At 33.7% G+C, this 22,947-nt stretch overlaps 1 protein-coding gene across 1 annotated transcript; it reads left to right on the forward strand.

Moving 5' to 3' along the window:
* Positions 1-18,115: 18,115 nt before the first annotated feature.
* On the forward strand, positions 18,116-20,038 carry LOC132191607 (homeobox-leucine zipper protein HOX11). Its single transcript, XM_059606693.1, has 4 exons — positions 18,116-18,511; positions 18,797-19,122; positions 19,243-19,322; positions 19,443-20,038. The coding sequence occupies exons 1-4, from the start codon at positions 18,208-18,210 to the stop codon at positions 19,795-19,797; spliced, it is 1,065 nt and encodes a 354-aa protein (XP_059462676.1). The 5' UTR covers positions 18,116-18,207; the 3' UTR covers positions 19,798-20,038.
* The last annotated feature ends 2,909 nt before the right edge of the window (positions 20,039-22,947 follow it).

The raw sequence follows: 22,947 nt of genomic DNA on the forward strand, positions 1-22,947 counted from the left end.
GCATTGGAATATTATAGGTATAATTGTTATGCTGGCATTGTTGTTGCATTTGGATTTTGGTTGACTTGCTCCTTTCCTTTGCTTTAATTTACCCGTCTCTAGTTCAAGATTTAGTGAAAAGAAATGCCAAAAATATGATGATTAGTATTCAGTTTTTTTCTGCAAGTGGCAAAGCTTCATTGGGAGGTTCATTATACCATAAAACAGGTTGAACCTGAAACTGTTTCCAAAAACTGTTTTGCGCGAAATAAATAGACACAAAGTTTAAGGGTACAGTGACTTGCACGATAATATTGTTTTGCTGTTCGATTCATGAGAGCGATGAGGTGAGTATTTTTCATCATTTCATGCATCAGAGCCTTCATCCTCTCTTTGCATTCAATTTCGAGCTCAGCCTTCAATTGCCATATCTTCTCCTTCAACTACTAATTTCAACCTCTGGCAGTGATTCATTTTCGAGCTCTTCTCCTTCAACTACCTTCATCTACTATATGTTTCTTCATCCATTGCCATTTTTTTGTTATTTTAAGGAGCCCATCGATGAGCACAGTGTCATCCAGAGGAGCAGAATAAATTTCAGTTAGACTGGCACTCTTCTCCTGCGATCGGCTGCAAAAACAGCTTCAATCACTAGATGGAAGGTCTGTTTCATTCATCTACTCTCTGTTTCTTCATTATTGACGTTTGTTAGCTTTCAAGCCAGCATAGGAGTTGAGGTTTGCTCTCTTCATCTTCTGTCTTGCTTTGTAGTTCGTATTCTCCTCTTTTTTTTCTTTTTCTTTTCCTTTCAATGTTAAGGTTTAGATCGCACTAGTTTAGACAATGCTATTTTTATAATCGTTTTCCTTGTTATAATTAGGGTTTGAAACATATTTTGATTAATTCCTATGGGCTAAAAGACTCTTGGGGTTTGATCAGTACTTTCTTTAACTTCAAAAGAATCGTCATGTATCATTTTCGTTTTGTGCTCAATGATGTCAAACTCAGCTTGCTCCCAAACATACTGCACATGTGGACAGCAGAATCTAAACTACAGCAAAACAAGTTTGTAAAACGAAAGAGCAAAAGGTTTTGCTATAAATTTGATTAATTTCTGTGCCCAGAAGAGGAATGAACTCAAATTATTGAGATAAGTAATTGTCCCTAGCAACTTAATGGTACCATGCTATAGGGAGAAATATATATATATATATATATATATATATATATATATATAGGTGGGGGAGAAACAAAAGGAAAAAGAACATTCACAAGAATCTTGTAGATATCTAAATTTTATATGAAAGCTCATACATTACATGACCATACTGAATACCAACATCAGGACTTTTCTGCAAGCTGAAGGTTGTTCAGCAGATGAAGGTACAGAGTTCTTGGGCATTTCATGAGCCGAAGAGGCCTCCCAACCTTCTGGATTTTGTTTCTAATTTAGATATATCTTGTTCGTGTGAGACATATAAGATTTAGTTTTTACCTGATAGATTCATTTTCTAGTTTCATTTGTCAAGTTGTGTACCCTACAACTGACCTGTTTTGATCAATAACCTGTTCTTATATTTAACTGTGAGCGAAGTGGTTGAGTTTTCTCATCATATCCCACATTTGGGTTGTGGGAACTTAGTTCTTCATTGTTGGGGGTGGCCCATGAATTGTATTTCATCGTTTCTTGGTCAGTAACGACAATAACTCTAGGATGTGGGAAAAGAGTAGTGCTACACACACTCACTCTTACACTTCTACTCTCACACACTCTTAAGTGACTTCCACTCTCACCATAGGATCAAAATCAAATAATAATCTATCACAAATCTAATGGTGAAAGTAGGTGCTATCTAAAGGTGTATGCGAGTAGAAGTGGGAGAAAGGGAGTACGTGTTGCATTACTCATGGGAAAAAAGGTGCATTCAATGGGAGCTGACCGACTTGCCTATTGTTTTACTCTAAAAGGACACAATTGCTTGCTCTTTACTCTTTAGGTTTTGTTTTGAGCTTTTTGTTTGATTTCAATATTGTTTTGTATGTGTCCAAATTTACTTGTTTGAGGGAATAGTTTTTGTTGTATGTAAATCTCAACAAGTCTATGTGGGTTTACTTATAAAAGATGTGAACTGCAATTTTTCTTGTGTATCCGGTGCCATCTCTTCCAGGCTCCAGGTTTTGATAAAAATGTCAATGTGTCTATAAAGTTATCCAAAGGATAAATCTAAAGAACGATAGAGGGGCATGGTAAAGGTCATTTGCATTTCTTTCTTTTACACAGATGTTGCATTACTAAAAATGATTTAGTAGAATCCAGTCCAGATGGGATTCTTGAGAAATACACAAATGTTCATTATCCTTTGGTTGCTATTTCTAGAAGCACTTAGGGGTATGAATGGATGTACTCCAATTTTGTAGTATGAATAACCATTGGGATACAGGGGATGATACCCAAGGGATTGTATTGTTTCAAGATGTCCATGGTTGGAAAATTGTGATTTCAAAGAATGTCTGTGTCAAACTGCTTTGCTTATCTGCTGTTAGTACAATGATGCTTGAAAGGAAAATTGATGTGGTAATTATAATCAGCTTCTTGAACAATTCAATTTTCATGTGGATATATGCAATTTGGAATGCTAAAAGTACGATTTTAAACCAAATTGCAAAAAGTATATCATTTGAAAGTGCGTTTAAAAAATTATGGGTTGAAAAACGTCAAAAAAACTTTCGTTTTCAATTCGCAAACAAATGGGTACAGTTTTTAAAACTCACTATTTTAAAAGCTAAATTACGATTTTAAAAGCTAAATCCCAATTTTATCAAATGTTTAATTGTGTTTTTAAAAATTGCACGATATAAAATCTGTCATTTTTCTTTTTGGAAATTTTAAACCCAAACGGGCTTTTAAAACACCAACTGCCCACCTTATGAAGGTTTGTTTCCTTTTGTGGGCTGTATAATGCATTACACTCCATCGGCCTTATCCTTTTTTCTTTCCTATACTAACATATTTTCAAGCTCCCCTTATCCTCAATTGATGCAATCTGTGTTTCCAATGGTCCACTATTTTGTGGTGTTAGAATTCGCACCGTTCTCATTATAATCTAAGATTTATAAGAGATAACTAACAGTATTATAACGATGTCTACATTAAGCAGTATAGGACTTAGATTCCTTACAATTGACTATTTAAATTACAGCTAATTCGGATAGCTAATTGAGAGAGGGCCTCGATAGGATTTACCTGACCAAATAAGTAGGTATTGGGATCATCTCACAATTATCACTCGGGTAAGCTGCAATTCACTTCAATCTCAATTCAAGCAGTATATGATGTATCAAAGAAGAGAAAGGCACACCAAGATGGATGCACCATTGTCGTTGTAATCAATGAGATGGGATTTTAGAGACTGGATTAATGTGACTCAATGAGCTGGTTTATGTTGTACTAAAATTACATGAAGTTGAAAACATTTACTTCTTTGACAATGCTGTTGGAAGGAATAATCCTCGCACCGAAAAAAGTTAAATTCTAATTCATTTCAATAGCCGAGACCAACATAAGCACTTGACATTTACATATTTCCACAATGTGGTTTGCAAATAAAAGACAAAGGTCTCCCTGCATTCTAGTTTCAAAGGGGACACTTACATGATCAAATGCTTTTAGGTCAACTTATTTAATCAAAAACTGTTTTAGATAATTGAAAGCTTAGGGACAAATCCTCCAATCTCTCTGCTTGTTGACACCAAATTGAGGCAGCTGGCATCAGGGAAGTATTATCCTTTAAAATCAAACTGTAACACTAACATCCCTCTCTCCTTAGGAAGCACCCTTTTATCCTCTCATGTTTCACAAATTTAATGGTAAATTTATAACAATTAAACGGGTACTACTTAATTATCATTGGTCTACATAAGTAGCTCAAGGGAATGAGAAACTACTGAAATAGAAGCGTACTACTTAATTATCATTGGTCTACACAAGTAGCTCAAGGGAATGAGAGACTACTGAAATGAAAGCGTACTACTTAATTCTCATTGGCCTGCACAAGCCCAAGGAAATTAGGACTACTGGAATAGAAGCCCACACTCCCACCGGCCTAGCAGACAGCCGGCACAAACACATCTTACTTGACGCACATGTTTAAAAAAAAGATCCTATATTATGGAAAGCAATATATAACAAAAAAATTTCATTATCAAGTAACAATTATGACATAGATTAAGTAAAAACAACTCATTAAAGGGCAACAAAATTCAAGAAAATTGGTTTATGAAAACACACGACATAAATGATATTTAGCCTATTTGTATCTTTCATTTTCACCTATATATTTTATTAAAATAAACATCAAAAGTAACATTGCCATCCCCTTCCCTTTTTACGGCGTGCCACTCTAACGTTTAGCTGTCTTGTAGAAATCCAGATTAAGAATTACGCTTGAGTAATCACCGGTTGATTTTCCGCATCTACATACGGAAAAGATCCAATAAAGGTTCCTTTGGTTTGTTTGTTGTGGCGTGAGGTTTGAACTCATGAATGAGGGACACCAATTTCAAGGGTTGAGCACGGGCTAGCCGGTTAGGCAAGTGGCTACAACCTCCTCTTCCTCTCATTTCATTTCATTTTTACTTATTTATTCCGCCATAATTGGCACCCGAATACCAAGATTGACCAGCCCACATTCATTCTGAAACAAATCCCAGTTTTTTTCAATGGGGTAGGTCCTACTAACGTTGTAAAGAAGACATGGGTGTGACTGGTTGAACATTGATGATGATGATGATGATATTAATAAGCATAATTTTTTTTTTTTTTTGATGATGGAGAGTGGTCTCGAAAGTCTAAGAAAAAGGGGAACGGGACGAAATGATTGGGGGACGAAGGGAGTATGATTGAGCACACGGGAGAGTAGTGTGTTTCAAGCCATGTCCTCTGCTCTCCAGACCTCATCATTACCTTCTCTTTCCACACAACTCTCTCATCACCTTTCGTTTTTTTCCAGAAATCCTATCCCCCATTAATCATTTTAATCATTTGCATTGCAACTAATTTGAATAGGATTCCTTGTCTTGTCTTGCATGGAGCTCTTCAACAAATTGGGCCACCAGCCCAGCCCAGCCCAGCCCAGCCTGTAGAGGCCTGCCTAGAGGGCTTGTGCTGCTTGTCTTTAACATTAGGATTAGGATTTCAATTACTCTTTCGACAGAGTTTTCTTTCAAACTGAGTTTGAAGAATTTTTTTCAACTTAATCTATAAAAATGACTGATGTCTATTTTTTTAATAACATGTGAGATACACATAAGTTTTTAATAAAATTTATTCCAACTTTATCCCTTCTATTAAAAAAAAATGTGTTTTTCACATGTTCAAGGGACACATGTCATTTTTATAGAGTATGTTGAAGGAAATTCCTCTAACCCAGTTTGGAAGAAAACACTGTTCTAACTTGTAAAGATATTTAGACTTTCATCCTACCTATTTTACTTATGTTTGGTTTCTATTTTTGTGTAGGAAAATTTGTGTGTCAAAACATTGTTTATGATGAGTTGCAATGTCTATGATTGAGTTAAAAGATTAAATCGTTGTAAAATTCAGTCCAAAAAATAAAGTTTATGAATATTGTCTATCACAAAGTACTCGTGGTAAAGTAGTGATATCTTTTGATTCCAACACAAGATGAAAAAATCCCCATACCTTTGGCAATATGATTCAAAGGGCTTCATGAATATTTTTAGTGTAAATATGTGGAATGTGGTCATGAGTGTTAAATTCTATTAAATATGCAGCAAAAATAAAGATTTAGAATTACTTATAGCCATGTTTGTTCAAGCGAATTAAGAATAAAAACCCTACAACAAAGAAAGATAAATCTTCTTACCTATGCCTACTAGGTCTGACAGATGAAATACACAAGCTTTATTTATAAGTAAGTTAGGGATCCTCGATCAGAATTGTTACCTTATTTATTCATTCCATCAAAGAATAATTACCAAAATAAAAATAAATTCTAAATATTTGATTCCACAAAATAATCCTTAGAATAAATCATTGAACACTGAAATTCTATTTATTTTATAATTGCAGCACATATATATGTGACATACGGATCATACCTTAAATTAAATTTCTTACAATGTAAGCTTCACTAGATATTTTTTTTTTCTTTTTTTTAAAAAAATAATAATAAAATACTCACAAATTACTTTCATATTTATATGATCATATCACAACAAAAATAATAATGATAATAATAATAACTTGTAAAAGGATTTATAAAACCAGCCCAATTATTTTATTTAGGAATGTCAGGAGTTGTCTTCAACACTCAAAAATGTACACTTCAGTCTTCTGCACACCTCTGCCATATGGTAGATGATATATCTTTCTCATGCGGCCTATGATTAAAAAAAATAATAATAATAAAAAAAAAGTTAATAGCTTTTGACTTTTATATTCAGTAGTATAAGGTTATAATTATGGAAAAGCATTCAAACTGGGCATATGCAAGATTAGAGGGTGAATTTTTTGAGGGTCCATTGTCGCATTGTGCCCCAACATCACACAGCATTTTAGGATATTAAAAATTTAAAAAAATACAAAAATACAAAAACACATTTGAATGGTGATGATGATAGTCGTGATGATTATGATTATCATAATAAATTTCAAAAATTAAAAAAATAAAATAAAATAAAATTATTAAAAGCAATTGAGAAAGGCCTAATAATGATGTCCATGGAGGGAGGGAACAAAGATCCTTCCATTTCCAGGGTTGCATGCTAAATGGGTGTACTCTACTGCTGCTCTCCTCATCTTGGTAATCACAAACAAAAAAGAAAAAGAAAAAAAAAGGCAATCATTTGTTTAACAAAGTTGTTTTTTAGTCTACGTTTATGAGTGCTGCACTCTGCAATCATTTATATGATTAATTATATCATACTATTACTTACCAGGGACTCTAACTCTTTCAATTTCCACATTTAGCCAACTCTATTCTCTTTCATTTCTGCCATGCCCCCATGCCTATCAAAACCAACAAATCATTACGCGCTCTCTCCCTCCCTCTCTTTTTAAGGTTATCTCGGAGTTAAATCATCGTAATCACTATTACTAAGATTACTAATAGTAGCTTTTCTTTAATATTTTTTTAAGTTTAAAAAATAAAACTACTTTTTATTTTCAATGTAATTCTCTTATATTATTAAAATATTATTTTTTTATAAAATACAAATTTCTTATTTACCCTCACTTTTTTCACAAAACTCCAACACAATCCCTAATTAAAGGCACAAAGATGAAAAGGGAAAAAATGAAAGAAAAATGTTTATATTAAAATAATGTATAGAGTTGGTTAAATGTAGAGAATCTGATATAAGTAGGTTTTTTAAAAAAAATTTCTAAACATAAGGAAAAGAATGGCATATAGAGCGCATATGCTGCTAGTGCGCGCTCTAATATGTGCATTGCCATCAATTCTACATAAGAAAAAGAATGGCATATAGAGTGCATTTGCTGCTAGTGCTCTAATATGTACATTGCCATCAATTCCCATTATTTTATTCATTCACACCACCTAAGATATCACTCATATTTTATTACCATTACCAGGATTTCTCATTAACCCTATTTTTAATAGGGTTCAAAAATAATTTTTTAGCCAAACATACTCATATATATATATGGACCTTGATCTCACCCTAAAAGAGCACACGGCGGTGTGCTCTTTTACTTCACCCTATATATATATATATATATATATATATATATAAACTAAAAAAAATTTTTGTAAAAATTAGTGATGTTAGTCATATATAAAACAAACTTAAAAACCCCATTGAGGGGTGGAAGTGGAACTACAGCAGGTCTTAAAATATTTATCAATTATTTAAAAATGTCCCAATAATTCTTTTAATAACAAATTTTTATCCCCGGGTTGCCCATGTCTAAAATCCTATTTGCTTCCCTTGCCAAGAACCTAGCACATATCTCACCATCTTTGCATGCATGCCTACCCTCAACAATAACTCTCTGTGATGAAGTAGTTGATCCTCTTGATTATCCTTTGATTAATGCTGCTTTAACCCCAATTATTACACCTACATAAAAATCCTTCAAATACTCTCAAATATGCATTTTGAAGTGTAAATTACCATTAAAATATCATTTACAGTTTTATTTATTATTTCATTTAATGATAATTTTTACCGTCCTAGAGTACTTTCTTTCATCTTTCTTTTGTTTTTTGTTTTTAATTTATTTATAAAAATAAATAAATGAAAGAGAAATGATAAAAATTATTCTCTCAACCATCTCTCTATAGCGAATGGTTGAATCTACCATTAAATTTTTATAGAATTTATATGAGTCTACAAATCAATGATAAATCTATTAGATTTGCAAAAAAATAACAATACTAATTGAGACAATGATTTATAACATATCTCTAAATAAAATGTCGCCCCCACCAATTTGGCAGAGATTTGAAGTAGCCAAACAATTTGGCAGTCCAAACGCAACCATTGTCTAATATGGTCGTTGACTACCTGAACACCTTAATCCAGTTTCTTACGTTTTTGTTATAATTTATATCTAGTATCTGCCAAACTAGCCTTAAAGAAAAGTGGACAAGAGAGGAGAGAGTTGCAGCATCAAAAGGGCAGAAATCTTAGTTAACCACACATTCAGAGGGCTGACAAAAGGACCCATAAAAAAAACTCATCATTGAAAGCCCTTGACAGCTCCTCCTCCTCCTCCTCCTTGGGCACTCCCCCCGATAGAGTTGAATTTTTGCCCACAGCTACACAAACACTACCCTCCACTCTCCCTCTAGCCCCTCTCTCTAGCCCCATGCCCATCACCACCATCCATCCATCCATCCATACTATCTCCCCATCAGATCACATCCTTCTTCCCAACTCTCTCTCCAAAATGTCCATCTTCTTCCTCCTCTGAATAAGTTGCTGGGATCATCAATCAGGGACATTTTCGGTGATTTAAGAAGATGGGCATTTTGGAGAGAGAGTTGGGAAGAAGGATAATAATAATAATGTATTATTAATAATAATATTATTATTATTATTATTATTATTGATATATGATTTTTATAATAATAATTATATATTATTAATAATAATAATAATAATATATAATTACTCCCTACCCCCTAGCCTGGCCTAGCATGATAGCATCATCGATCAGATCATATCTACCTAATTAAGCTCTTATGGTACTTCAAATCTTCCATATCTTTTATCCCCGCTGACTTTCTTAAATGCAAGCAAAAAAGGTCCAACATTTAACCCCTGTAACCCATAATTGCTAATTAATGTTCTCACTTACCAGCTTATCAATTAATGCAGGCATATTAAATTAAGGAAAAGACATGTCATTTCAAATTAGATGCAATATTGCAATCCAATAAAATTTATAATATAAAATAACGCTGCACCATATATATCATATATATTGTTAAATATAGCAAAATAAAACTTAAAACCATAATATTTTTTTAATAAATTCGAAAGAATCTCGTACATCTAATTTTTTCATATAAGAGTAATCATATAAAGTGTTCTAGTGATAGGTAATATGGCCGACCTAGTAAAAACCCATTATAGCCCCTACAAGCACTTACCCTCAAAAATGATAATAAATTCATTTCAATTAGATAATATCTGATTAATTATATTAGAGGAGTATTTTTGTTTTCTAAAAAAGTGAAAATACAAAAATACCTTTCTAATATAACTTTATATCATATTTCTAAAAATGAGAGTATTGAGTTGCAATAATGTCGCTCTACTTACTTGAATAGCTCTTAGAACATATCTTGCGGGATGTGATTTCAAATGTCATAAAAAGCTTTTGGCTTCCCTCATTGGACATCAATTAGTTTTTAGATGAGATGGTCAAAGGCCCGATCCAACAAATGATATCAGAGTCAGGATACTGGGTTTGAGTCGCAGGACCCTCATGTTGAGGGAGAGATTGTTGTAGTACAACAATGTCGCTCTAGTAACTTGAATGGTTCTTAAATCATACTTTGCAAGGTGCGATTTCTAATGTCATAAAAGGCTTTGGATTCTCTCACTGAATACCAATTAATTTTCAAATAAAATGATCTTATGAAAATTGGCATACAAGCTTTAATTGGCAAGTTATTAACTATCTCCTAATATAGATCTTTGCACCATATAGACAACATAGCACTTGAGTTGAATGTCCTCAAGATGTAGCTCAATCAGCTAAGATCACGCCTCATGAAGCATAGGTCACTAATTCGAATCTCTTTTACTTCTCTTGTGCGAACATATCAAACAAAAAATAAAAAAAAACACTTGCGTTGAACAAATATAAAGTTTTTTTTTTGTTTTTTTTTATTATTATTTTATTTTTTCAATATATAGTAGGTCCGCCGGTAAAAAAAAAGGTAGGTCAGAATCTAGTAATTGCCTCATGAGCACTAAGACTAATTAAAAAAGATATTAAATAGGAGAAGTGCTAAAGAGCAAAAGAGAACTGTCAAAAATTCTTTCTAAACTAATGTACCAAGAATTTTAAAATAAAAATTCTTTCCAAAATTCTTGCCACGTCAGTTTAGAAAGAATTTTGGACACTTTTCTTTGTCTCTCTAGCACTTCTTATTAACTAAATATTATCCTTAATTTCTATATAGTTTGATCAACAAAATCTAATTCCCCCATCTTAATACTGCCTTAGAGCATTTCCAACAGACTCGTTTATAGGGAATCTGTTCCCTAAGTTTAGGGAATATGTATAAAAAATCATAAAATTTTTTTTACAGTAGACTCTCTAAATGAACCCTAAACATTAGGATTGTTTGAGTGGAACCCATGATTATTAAAATAAAATAAAAAATGATTCTCTCTCTTCTCTCCTCTCACGTCTCATAATTATCTCTCATCTCTCCTCTCATAAATATCATATAATTAAAAAAAAAAAATATTTTAAAGGAAGCTATTTGAGTGTATTTTAACCTAAGAAAGCAAAAAGTAGTTTAAATCCTTAAATGTAAATAAAATGACGAAAAATCTGCTGGAAAATGCTATTCTATAACACATCCTACATCTACCACCACCACCAGATTATATAAATAGGATCTATTCAAGCAAACTAAAAAATAAATATGTAACCTTTTGAAATTCACATAATTGTATCCTATAAATAGACCTCATCATTGTGAAATAAAGTCAATTCAATCAAAATATAGACCTTTGAGTGTTTTCTAGAATGAAGGTAGATATCAAAGTCAGTTAAAGGAAAATTCATATATAACCTTTTTTGACTTTCAAACCTTTGGCTGTGTTTAGCAAAAGTACTCGAACTATTTACCTCAAAATCAACTCTTAATATTTTTATTTTTACATCACATCAATTATTTTTTATTATTATTTAAATAAAAAATTATAATTTTTTTTTTTTTTAACTTTTTCATACAAAATATAATTAATTTTTTCTCATATTAATCATATTTGCTACAGTACTGGGCACTCCCTTTTTATAGTCAAAGGCTCCTATTAACACAATGGCCACATGCTGTCATTAAGATATAAAGCTGCACAAAATAAAGAGAGGTTAAAGGGTGGCCGGTGGTAGACCTGGCCAAACCTCCTCTTAAGGTGGTTTTAGGGTTTCTTGCTAATAATGGGCCCTTCGGGTTATGAATATAGCTCGTCGGCCTAATAAGCCCTTGGCTTGTGCGTCAGTTGGTTACAAATAATCTAAACACAAAATACTTTTTTTAAAAAAATAAAAATATTTTCATGTTCATATTATATCAAAACAATTTTTTTAATCAAAATTAAAAAGAAAAAGAAAACTCCCAAAACACATAAAATAATAGAACAACAGGCTTTTTTTTCTTGAGCTTGAGAAGATGTTAATTATGTAATAAATAAATACTTTTCTATTATAATTTTTATTTCTTTATTTGGCACACTTTACATACTAAAACCACCTGCCACTATAGTTTATAAATAGAACTCATTAGTAATACATATTTAAGCAATCCAATAAAGATGTAGGCTATTCAAATTAATCTGCTACAATTAATATTTAATCTATTATCCTAATATACATTTTAACTCACCATTTACATGCATACAAGTTGATACATCAGCATGAGTGGTTTATACATTAATAATTTAAGCTGGTTTCACAGATGCAGTGGTATTAGCTGTTGCAGATCATAATCAGTCTTATCACATCTCATTATCCTTAACATGGAAGAAATCAAATTGAATACGAAGATATATATATAATATTATAATATATGGCGGGGCGGGGTGGGGGGTGGAGGATGAAAAGGCAAAACGACGAAGCAGTGGTAGAGACTAGACATAAGAATGAGGTAATAATGAAGGAGGAGTGGGGACCCACGAATGAAGCCCCCCCATGTAAACACCCGACGTACAAATGATTGCTGTTGTATAAATTGTCTCCTTAGGACGCTGCAGGGCTGTCCCTCTGCTTCGGTCTTATCATTATTGATCATTGGCGAGTATGCGTGTCTGTATTTATCTCTCTCTTTTCTTTTTCTTTTTCTTTTTTCTTTTTTTCTTTTTTATTTCTTCGATCTTCTTCTACCCTCTTCTGCGTGGTTCCTCTTTCCCTCCGCCTCGCGCCCATAAACCTATATATATATATATATATATACACACACACTCGCTTTCTCTCCGCCCTCACGTCATTCCTCTGACTCTGTGTCCCAGACGCTCATCATTTCTCCACTCACGCCTTCCTCACGTGACTTTCCATCTCCCTTTTTTTTCTATTCCGTTACGTCACATCGCTCCATGCTTCTGCAGCATATGCATACCTACATAGTACTACGTACTGCTACTACTACTACTACTACATATGTATATATGTATGTATGTTACATGTATGTACACCGACTCTGCATGCTGTTTGTACTCCAACATCTAACTACTTGCTGTCCTAATCTTTCTGAAAAAATATCTTTTTTTATTTTTATTTTTTTTTAAGGCAAAAGGCAAGCTTATTTTTTATGAAATAGGATCAAATAAGATTCGGTTAGTTATATTAGATAAATATTTTTGTTTATTTAAGAAGTAAAAAGACACAAATATACTTCAAATATCATTAACCTGAGACGATCTTGTTCTATCTTTTAGCACTACTTTCCTTTAATACTATACACATATTTTCACTTTTTTACACTAACTTATATGCATTTATTTTTAAAATTATCATTAGATTTGAAATGAATTTTTATTTGATGGTAGTTTTAAAAGTCACCTATATATATAAGAAAGTGGGTATAAGAAAAGAAATGGAGAATATGTATAGCATTACTCTATTAAAAATACCAATAAAACTTCACATTTGGTTAGACATTTTGGCCAAGAATTTGATTACCTATTGTAGCTTTGCTGAGCACCATAATTCAGCGTACAATGGATAACAAATGATAAAATATTCAATGTGATTTTCTCTTTTTATATATATATATATATATATATATATATAAAGAAAAAATATTTTAAAGAGAATTTGTTAAAAGAGGATAGTTAAAATGGTGAGTCGGATATAACTATCTAAAATATTTTTTTAAAAAAAAATTGTAACTTTTTAGCTAAACTCAATCGGATGTAAATGCTCTTACTTAGTATGCATACTCATCTAACTAACTTAATCAAAGTGTAAGTAGAATTTAGCAAGGAATTCAAGCACTATTTTAAAAATAATGTGTTCTAAGTGTATTTTGTTTTTCTTTTGTGTTTTTTTTTTAAAAAAAAAAGTATTTTGAAGTAACATAAAAGCGAAAACATATTTTGCATATTGAAAATAAGTGTTTTGGGTTTATTTGTTAATATCTTTGACTTGAGAACATAATAATAATAATAATAATAATAAAACATTAACACATGTTTGTTAAAATGTTTGCTATCATCTCAAAACAAAAACATTAACATACAATCTAAAATATACAAATAGTTTTCATCTTCACTTTATATCAAAACACTTTGTCAAATAAAAAATAAAAAATACCTCTAAAATACATTAATAAACATATATATAAGTCCTTAACAAGCATGCATGCCTATGGTTCTTAAACATTGAATTCAAAACGTATTAACTATTAAACCATATATAAGAGACCATGCCACGCCACAATCATTGGTGGTTTAATCTTTGTCATAGGTTGTTGCTGACGAGTGTCAATCTTATTTATCAAATTATGGTTGTTAAACAACTATTATCACACATATCATACGTTGCTTTATTACCATGATATCATTGACCAAAAATCCAATGACAAAAGTAAACATAATTACTGACATAATTGTTGGATTCTGATAGCCTACGTTACATTATTAATAACATAATATTGCCATGTTTTCTTAAAGAACAACATTATAATTACCCAAATCACCGTTAACAAAAGAAAAAAAAAACTAATCTCAATTTACTCAGGATAAATCAAAGTAATCTCAATTTATTAATATTGATGATATTGATACCTCATATTTTCCAAAAAAAAAAGAAAAAAAAACTGAGATATTTATGATATTGAGTAATTATCACGTGTTGTGTGAATCCGTAGACCCTTAGCTTGCATGCCAAGTACGTGAAGAAAATAGGATCAGGGGATATGGGCGGCATTTGAACAGTGAATCTTAGTCAGAATTAATTTATATCATCACAGTCAAATCCAAATACCACATCAAAATTGTTTCTTTATTTATTAATTAATTAATTTATATATATATATTTTTCTGTGGATCTCCATTTTTGTACTCGTCGAAGCAATAAATATGGTTGGGAGCTTGGACTTTTCATGCACCTGACATATTTGTCATCATAAAAAAGCCCGTGGATTTGATCGTGTCCTCAAAATATCAGGACCAGACTCACGGGATAATTCAAAACATATTAATGATTATTCTTGACTTTTGTTTTTCCTTTTTATTTTTTTATTTATTTTTTATTATTAGCATTATTCCTCTTAAATTTGATCGTCTAGCTACCATGGTGGTCCACAATGTGAGGAGGTGACCCGTTCATTGAAACGACTGAGGAAAGATCATGCAAGTCAAATTAAAGAAACCGCTCTAACGACAATCTTAGTCATAATAATAATTAATAATAATAATAATATTACGAAACCATATCTTAAACTATAATATATGGATATATATTGTTAGAACAAGTCACAAAATGTTCAACGAGGGAGAACCATCGATTCATATGGTTTCGATAATAATCTTTGAAACAAACTTCATGTGTTTTGAATCTTGAATTCTAGGGTTGAATAAGTTTTTGAATTATAGGCAGGTCCAAATTCCTAGGGTTGGACTTTGAATTACCATATATACAAGTATTGTACAACTTAGTCGTCAAAGGGTCCTACGTATACTTAATATCCTTAAATAAAACATAATTAATTTAAGGAAATGATAAATAAGGAGCGAGGTGGATCGATATATCCCATAGATTATGGCTGGTTTTAGGGCAGGCTAGGGCAGCCTTTTGGGAACATTTTGATGAGGAAAGGGATGGCATGAGCTGCCAGTGACAGACATTGCACAATCGATGCAAGAAATGATTGGCTTTTTTATATTCCAAAACGGGACCATTCACCTAATATAGATGGGGAAGTCCATCTTATACATATCAGAAACACATGGGGAAAATTCAGACTGCCCATTCATGGAATCAAAGCTGTGATTGGTGGGTTTTCTGTGTCTTTTTTTGTTGATCAGCATCATCATCTCTGTGATATTATCATACACCCCATTAACTCAGCTACAGGATTTTTGGGCATCCAATATACAAGTCATGATGCAAATTTATTTTTGGTCATGCTCACTTTTCAATGCATTGATTCTTTCTTTACAATAATTCTCCTTTGGAAAGGACCATAATACGACTCATTACAACAATAAAAATGCATGCCCCATTATATAAGCTTCATTAAGAATTTTAATGTACATGGGTCAAAGAAATTCTTACTTTGGACCAAATCATAACAATATATGCAATGGCACTCCCCATTTGTAGGACATTAATTAAGACTACTATCAACTGCTACTTTTAGCCATAAAGATCTGCATTAATTATCAAAATCATTAACACAACACTACTGATACATTTATCTTTTTTTTTTTTTTTTTTTTGAATTCATAGATAAGATTATGCTTGGTAATTAATATGCAAGTGTTTTTGGGTGTTTTATTTTTAATTTAAAAATAAACAAACCCTTACATCAATCATTTTCAAAAAGAGAAATTCAAAAGTTTGTTAAGATTGACACATCAATATTGTTGTATTATGTGACAGTTGTATTATTTCAAGTAAAAACATGTTTTATATTTTCACAAAAACACGAACGAGAAATTTAATAAACATGGTTGAGTCATTCACATGACAAAATAGGATATACATTTAAGAGCTAGAATTAGGATTTCAACAATTTGTTGTTAGGATAATTTGGTAAGAAAACTCTTAATGAGATTCATCTGTGCCCGAACAAGTTAACAGATTATTTAAGACTTGCTTAAACATATGTCTAATGAAAATTTCTCTTACTTTTATTGTAGAAATTGCTAATAATTTAAACTAGAAACTTGGTAGAATATATGAGAGACAACACCCCCCCAACATTAATTAAGGAAAAATAATGTGTAATTGATGAGTAAGAATTGAAAAATGAGATCAAATGGGTTGGCTTGACCAAATCACAAGTTGAAAATTCCTATCTGCTTAATCATTGCAAAAATGGTGAATAGAAATATTGTAGGATTTAGGAAGAAGAATTATAGATGGGGGTGGCTTTTCAATTCTATTGGGTCACCTTTATCCCACGGTTTCCCGGGTCCACTCAATAATTCACCCATCTCTCTCTCTCTCTCTCTCTCTCATCCAACTTATCATTAAAGCCTGCATGACTTCAATAATTGCAATGATCCCAAAAGCATGACATATCTGACCTGGTCACATCATCTAGATGTGTATTTTAATTACGACTTGTTTATAAAGCTAACCCACGCGCGTGGGACCACCTTCCTCATTTTAATCAAACATCATCCACCCAAACACAACATATCAAATTAAATGAAACCAACGCCTTGGGCCCCACTCTTGTCGACACATTGGATACCTACATCTTGGTGGCTTTCATGGTAGTTCAATTACAATTATGTCAATATTAAAGTTTTTTTTTTTTTTTTTTGTTTTGAAAACACACACTACTACTACTTTTCCTTTCGTTGAAGTTGGAAAAGATTGGTCCTTTTGTCTTCCTATGTAAAACATATTATCATGGTCAAATCTCGTGCCCATCTAACTAATCATCCTTCCCAATGTTTTTTTCTTTTTTCTTTTTTTTATGTCCATACTTCACGCTCGAAGGAAAGCGATACGTGTTTTTCGCGTTGAATTAAGATCGTATCGAGAAATTGTAAAACAAGCTATGATTTTTAATTGGTTTCTATCATTTGAAAAGGAACAGTATAATTTAGTATGATTGTGAGTTTGGTAAGAACACATTTAATCATATTCTCAAATTATCACTATCATGATGATGATCATCATGAACATATATAACGATTTAGTCAATGAAACAACAGGGGCCGAGTGTTGCTAGCCGTTGGATGCCTTATCATTTTCTCCGCGATGATGTGGCCGTTTGTTTGGTAAGAGCACAATAATTTAATCACATCGGGGAGTAATAATAATCATTAATCAGCATCCATTAATTTCCAAGAAAATAATAAAAAAAAAAAACACACGTCTCGGATCCTCGAAGGATGTTTTTCAAGGAAGCGTAAATTACGTAGACCGTGTGTGTTTTTAATAAAACATTATCTTTCTTGCCTTGCCTTGCCTTGTTGGTGATTAAGCAAATTCTGGGCTTGTTCGTTTTTTTTTTTTCCAAAAAAGAAAGTAAAACCCAATTGACTAATAGACTAAGCATGATTAATTAGACAGAATCTAATTATATAATTTTCTCCCTAGAGTGTGAACCGTTGTATAATTAAATAGAATCACGTGCGTTTGTCAACGTGGATTTGTCGGTCAATCTTTACTCGCTCAGGGCAAAAAGAAATAAAAAGGGGAGTCTTAGGGTTTCTGTTTGTGCGTTTACATCAAAAAGGGCTCCAGATAGTCTCTCTTTTTAAGTCCCGGCAACTCCTGCTCACCAACCCAAAAACCATTTTCAACCCATCTGATCGATGGAGCTAGCTTTGAGCCTCGGCGATGCACCTAAGCCCTTCACTTTTCTTGACAAAACCCCGAAGGCTGTTTCCAACAAGGATCTAGGGTTCTGCATGGGCTTGGGAAGTGGCTCCGGTGGAAGCTCGGACGACAAAACTGTTTCCCGTGAGGGTGATGGTCGGAGAGAAGTTATTAGAGATGAGGGTGGTGAGAGAAGGGTTTCTTCAGATCCACCGGTTCAGCTTGAGCTTCTTCCTTTCTCGCCTGTTCCTCGCAGCCACCCACCTACGCAGCTTCGCTTTCCTTGGCTTACTGATAACTGTAATGATCTCCACTTCCCCGTGAACTCTTTGTTTTCTTTTCTTTTGTTTATTTAATCACTCTGTCTGGTTGGTAGCTGAGAATTAATCGATGGAAAAGATAGAGAGAAGAAGGAAAAATTAGTAACACCGATTTGGGTTTTGATTTTTCTTTTTGTCTCTCTTCAGCTTTTCTTGGCAACCAAACATGGTTGGTCGTTAATAATTTCTTGATTCTGTTTTTTAAGATCTGGGTTTCGGTGGGTTTTCCGTACATGGCTGATTGACGGTTACTTGCTTGTTACAGTGGTCTCTGAACCGGGTTCGTCAGATGAACCGGGAAGATCGGGGTTAAACGTGAACCGGTTCGCGGCTGCGGCGACGGCTACGGAGGAGGCGGACGATGGGGCGGCGCTTTCCTCTCCGAACAGTACGGTTTCGTCGTTTCAGATGGATTTCTGTGTGAGGAATAGTGGACGAACCAAGCGAGATTTGGAGATTGATGCTGAAAGAGCGTGCTCAAGAGCAAGCGATGATGACGAAAATGGGTCTACACGGAAGAAACTCAGGCTTTCCAAAGATCAATCTGCTTTTCTTGAAGAGAGCTTCAAAGAGCACAGTACTCTCAATCCGGTGAGTCCTAATTTTCACTTTCCCGTTATCTCACTTGTCCGACAGTAATTTAACCGTCTCTGTTAAATGACATTTGTCTTCCAAATTTGATTGTTTATTTGTTTATTGCACAATGTGCAGAAGCAAAAGCTGGCCCTGGCAAAACAGTTAAATCTCCGTCCTCGGCAGGTGGAAGTGTGGTTTCAGAACCGAAGAGCAAGGTATTTTCCAGCTCTCTCTGTCGTTAGTTTATTTGGGTTTTTTTTATTTATTAAAAAACATTTTTTGGTTGATTTTGAGCTTACATATTTTCTTGGGAAAATTGAATTGGAAAATGGCAGGACAAAGCTAAAGCAGACAGAGGTAGATTGTGAGTATTTAAAGAGATGCTGCGAGACACTGACACAGGAGAATAGGAGGTTACAAAAGGAACTGCAGGAATTAAGAGCTTTGAAAACGTCTCAACCTTTCTACATGCAGCTTCCTGCCACCACTCTCACCATGTGCCCTTCTTGTGAGCGCGTGGCCACCACCACCACCACCACCACAAACTCCTCGAATGCCGCCACCAACGCCACGGCAACGACAGCCCAAAACGCAGCAGCTTTATCACTTTCCAAGGCAAGATTATACCCTTTTCCTCAAGTCCAACCTCACATGCACCCCCAGGCCCAAACTCACCAAGCTGCTTCATGAGATGTCGCTACTCTTATGTGTACTCCCATCACCTTTTCCAGTTGTATATACTTTTGGCTTTCAGTATTTATTTTTTTCTTTTGGACCATCTTGTCTCTAGTGGTTTCTTGTCAATGTTTTGGACGGAAATAGGTTACAAGGGTGATATATTTGTTGATTGATGAGAAAATACAACAGATTTTGTTAGAACCAAAAAAAAAAAAAAAATTATCTCTATATATTTGCAGCTTTAGTTTTTTCATATTATCTCCTCTATTTCGTTTTCATTATTTGGAAGCTTAATGCAAATAATGAAACACGCTTGGCCGAAACTGGGATTTGAGTCTAGCTAGGATAGTTTTATACTTACTAATTATGGAAATTTTCTTTTTCCTGTTATTCCTAAACTTATGTTACAGAAATATAAGATAAAAGGAAAATTGCCATGTGAGATAAGATTCGAGAAATCTTTCTATACGGATGTGTTGGGCCACATAGCAAGAATGAAAACAGCTCCCACATCGTTACTGTCAGTAGAGTTTGTATGTTTTCCTATGGAGGAAGAATCAAACCAGCATAATGCTGCTTGCATCGGGATGTATTTGTTAGCATGAAATAACACGTTTATTTCATAGAGGGAACGATTAATCTAAAGATCTAAAGAGAGGATTGATTGGGAAGGGAGCTGGGAAATGAGGAAGACAGTGCAATACTTGCATGAAAAGCAAGGAAAACATGGTGAGGCAGGCAAGAGTTAGGTGGTGGAGTTAAATTGGTGTGCATGCGTGTCTGAAAGAGATCTTTGTATGACCAAACATGAGGGGTCCCACATCGAGCCTAGAAGATGTATAAAGAATGATGTTCTAATGAGTTTTCTTGGGCCATTCCCTAACAAAGTTATCTTTAAGCCCAACTTCAGCTTTCTCGTCAACCTTCTATTACTTCAACTTTGCTCCTCACCTTTTCCTTTTCACCACCTGATTGCATTTCAGTCTAAAAAGCCATCCCCATTAGTCTAAACACCACTTTCTATGGATTAGACTTTTTTTGTTTTGTTATTAGGATTAATAAGTTATGCATATACGACTAAATTTGATGCATTGTTCGCAAATGGAACTTGGTCACTTTAAACCCTAGCAAAAACACGATGGCACTATTCATAAGTATAGAGCTCGGCTGGTAGCAAAGGGGTTTGTTTGATTGACGAGATGAGTTAGATTACACAAACATTTAGCTCTGTTATTAAACTTGCAACCATTTGTTTAATCATAGCTCTTGCCGTCAATTTTGATTAGGCAAATATGACCACTTGATATGTCCAATGCGTTTATCCATATGGTTATTTTGATGAGGAGGTATTTATGGAACAACTATGAGATTTCATTGATCAAGCTAATCCTGATTATGTTTGCAAGTTGCAACAAAGCAAGAGCTTGGTGTACACAAATGTCTCAATCGTCGGTTGGCTCTCTTGTCGACTCATTCCTATTCACCCATCATGATCATCATAATTTGTGTGGACGACATAAAAGTTGCTGGAACACATCCCTCGGTGATTTTGAGTACCATGTTACTACAGGAGTTAATTTGTTCTAAAGGACCTTTGTCCTATTACAAGTTTTCTAGCCCTACGCATTCGTGCTTCTCATGATTCTCATTGCTGCATCGTTCGAAGATGGTAGGTGTCAAATCTTGTGCTGCTACACCATGTGCATTTGGATCTAAGTTGGGTCAATTTGAAGGTTGTTAGAGAAGTACCCACTTTGAAGAGTCCTACGTCAAAGCAAGATAACAATCTACAACTAGATTCAAATATTGAATAATATTATTTGAATATTTAGATAAGCTTATCATATCCTGTATCTAAATTCAAATGTAAGCTTATCATAGCTAAGTGTTATTGTTCATCAAAAACACTATTGTAATTGTCTTGTGTAACTGAATATGTAATATATATATAAGTGCCTTGTGTTTGGTAAGGCAGAAACAATTCATATAATGAGAATTTTCTGCCATCACTGAATTACTAGCTGCCCTACATCAAGACTGAGACGTGAACAACGTCTCTAACACCACCTAGGTTTGGCGCGAAGTGGTGCAGTGAGTGACATGAATGAGCAATCTTTCAGAAATTGCAGAGTTGATTGCACCCAAAATGATTTGGTCTTGCATCTACAAGGTCAGATCGGCAGGGTTGGGTATAGTAGTTTGAACAGCATCTTTTGTAATGGTTATGGTTGAAGCAGGGCATGGAATTGAGCCATCTACATAGCCATAGACGTTCCTCCTTTGAGGTGAAGAACAATTTGGAGCAGCCAGAGTGGGTAGTTATCTTTGGCCAATTTGACTGGATTGAAGTTGGTGAAGGTAACAAGGATTGAGGTTTGAGTAACCATAGAGGAAGAGAAAAAAAGAAGGATCAAGAGACGTAAGTCAATAACGCTCTAATACCATATAAAATTATGATAATATGAATTGTTGCCTTACCAGACACAGGTAAAAGCACTTTTATATATATATATAACGTATTCAGTTACACATGATAATTACAATAGTGTTTTTGATGAACAATAACACTTAGCTATGATAAGCTTACATTTGAATCTTGATACAAGATATGATAAGCTTATCTAAGTAAATGAAGAATGCAATGAAGCTGTCAAATTCTCTCAAATTCAAATTATTCTTTCACAATTTAGCCTTTTGTTCCCGTTAAAAATACATCTATTTAAACTGTGGTTCTTTAGGTGCTATAATTTTCAGAAATCTAAAAATGGATTGGAGGCTGGGCAGTCGAGCCAATCTCTTCAGAGTGGGTAGTTGTTAATGGGCCCATCTAATGCAGTTCCATTTGGAGTAGCACAACCCAACTTCAAGGATTTGGGCCCTTCCTGCGTAGCTTGGGTGGAGGCCAAGCCCAAGGTGGGAGGCTTATATATATAGCCAATTGCCTTGATGTGACTTTTGAAGTAATTTTGCATACCAAGTTTGATAATTCAACCTTCAAGCTTGTACGAAAACTTTCATACACAAAATTCATTTGTAAATAACTCATGAATATTGTCCTTGAAGAACAGGAGATTTGTCAAGGCAAAACCAAGCCATCCCATAAGCTAAAAAGGGTTAAAATACATCTAAATCCCTTTGTTTGAAGTAATTCCATTGACATCC

This window comes from Corylus avellana, chromosome ca9 (genome assembly GCF_901000735.1).
Source record: "Corylus avellana chromosome ca9, CavTom2PMs-1.0".
NCBI classification, from domain to species: domain Eukaryota; kingdom Viridiplantae; phylum Streptophyta; class Magnoliopsida; order Fagales; family Betulaceae; genus Corylus; species Corylus avellana.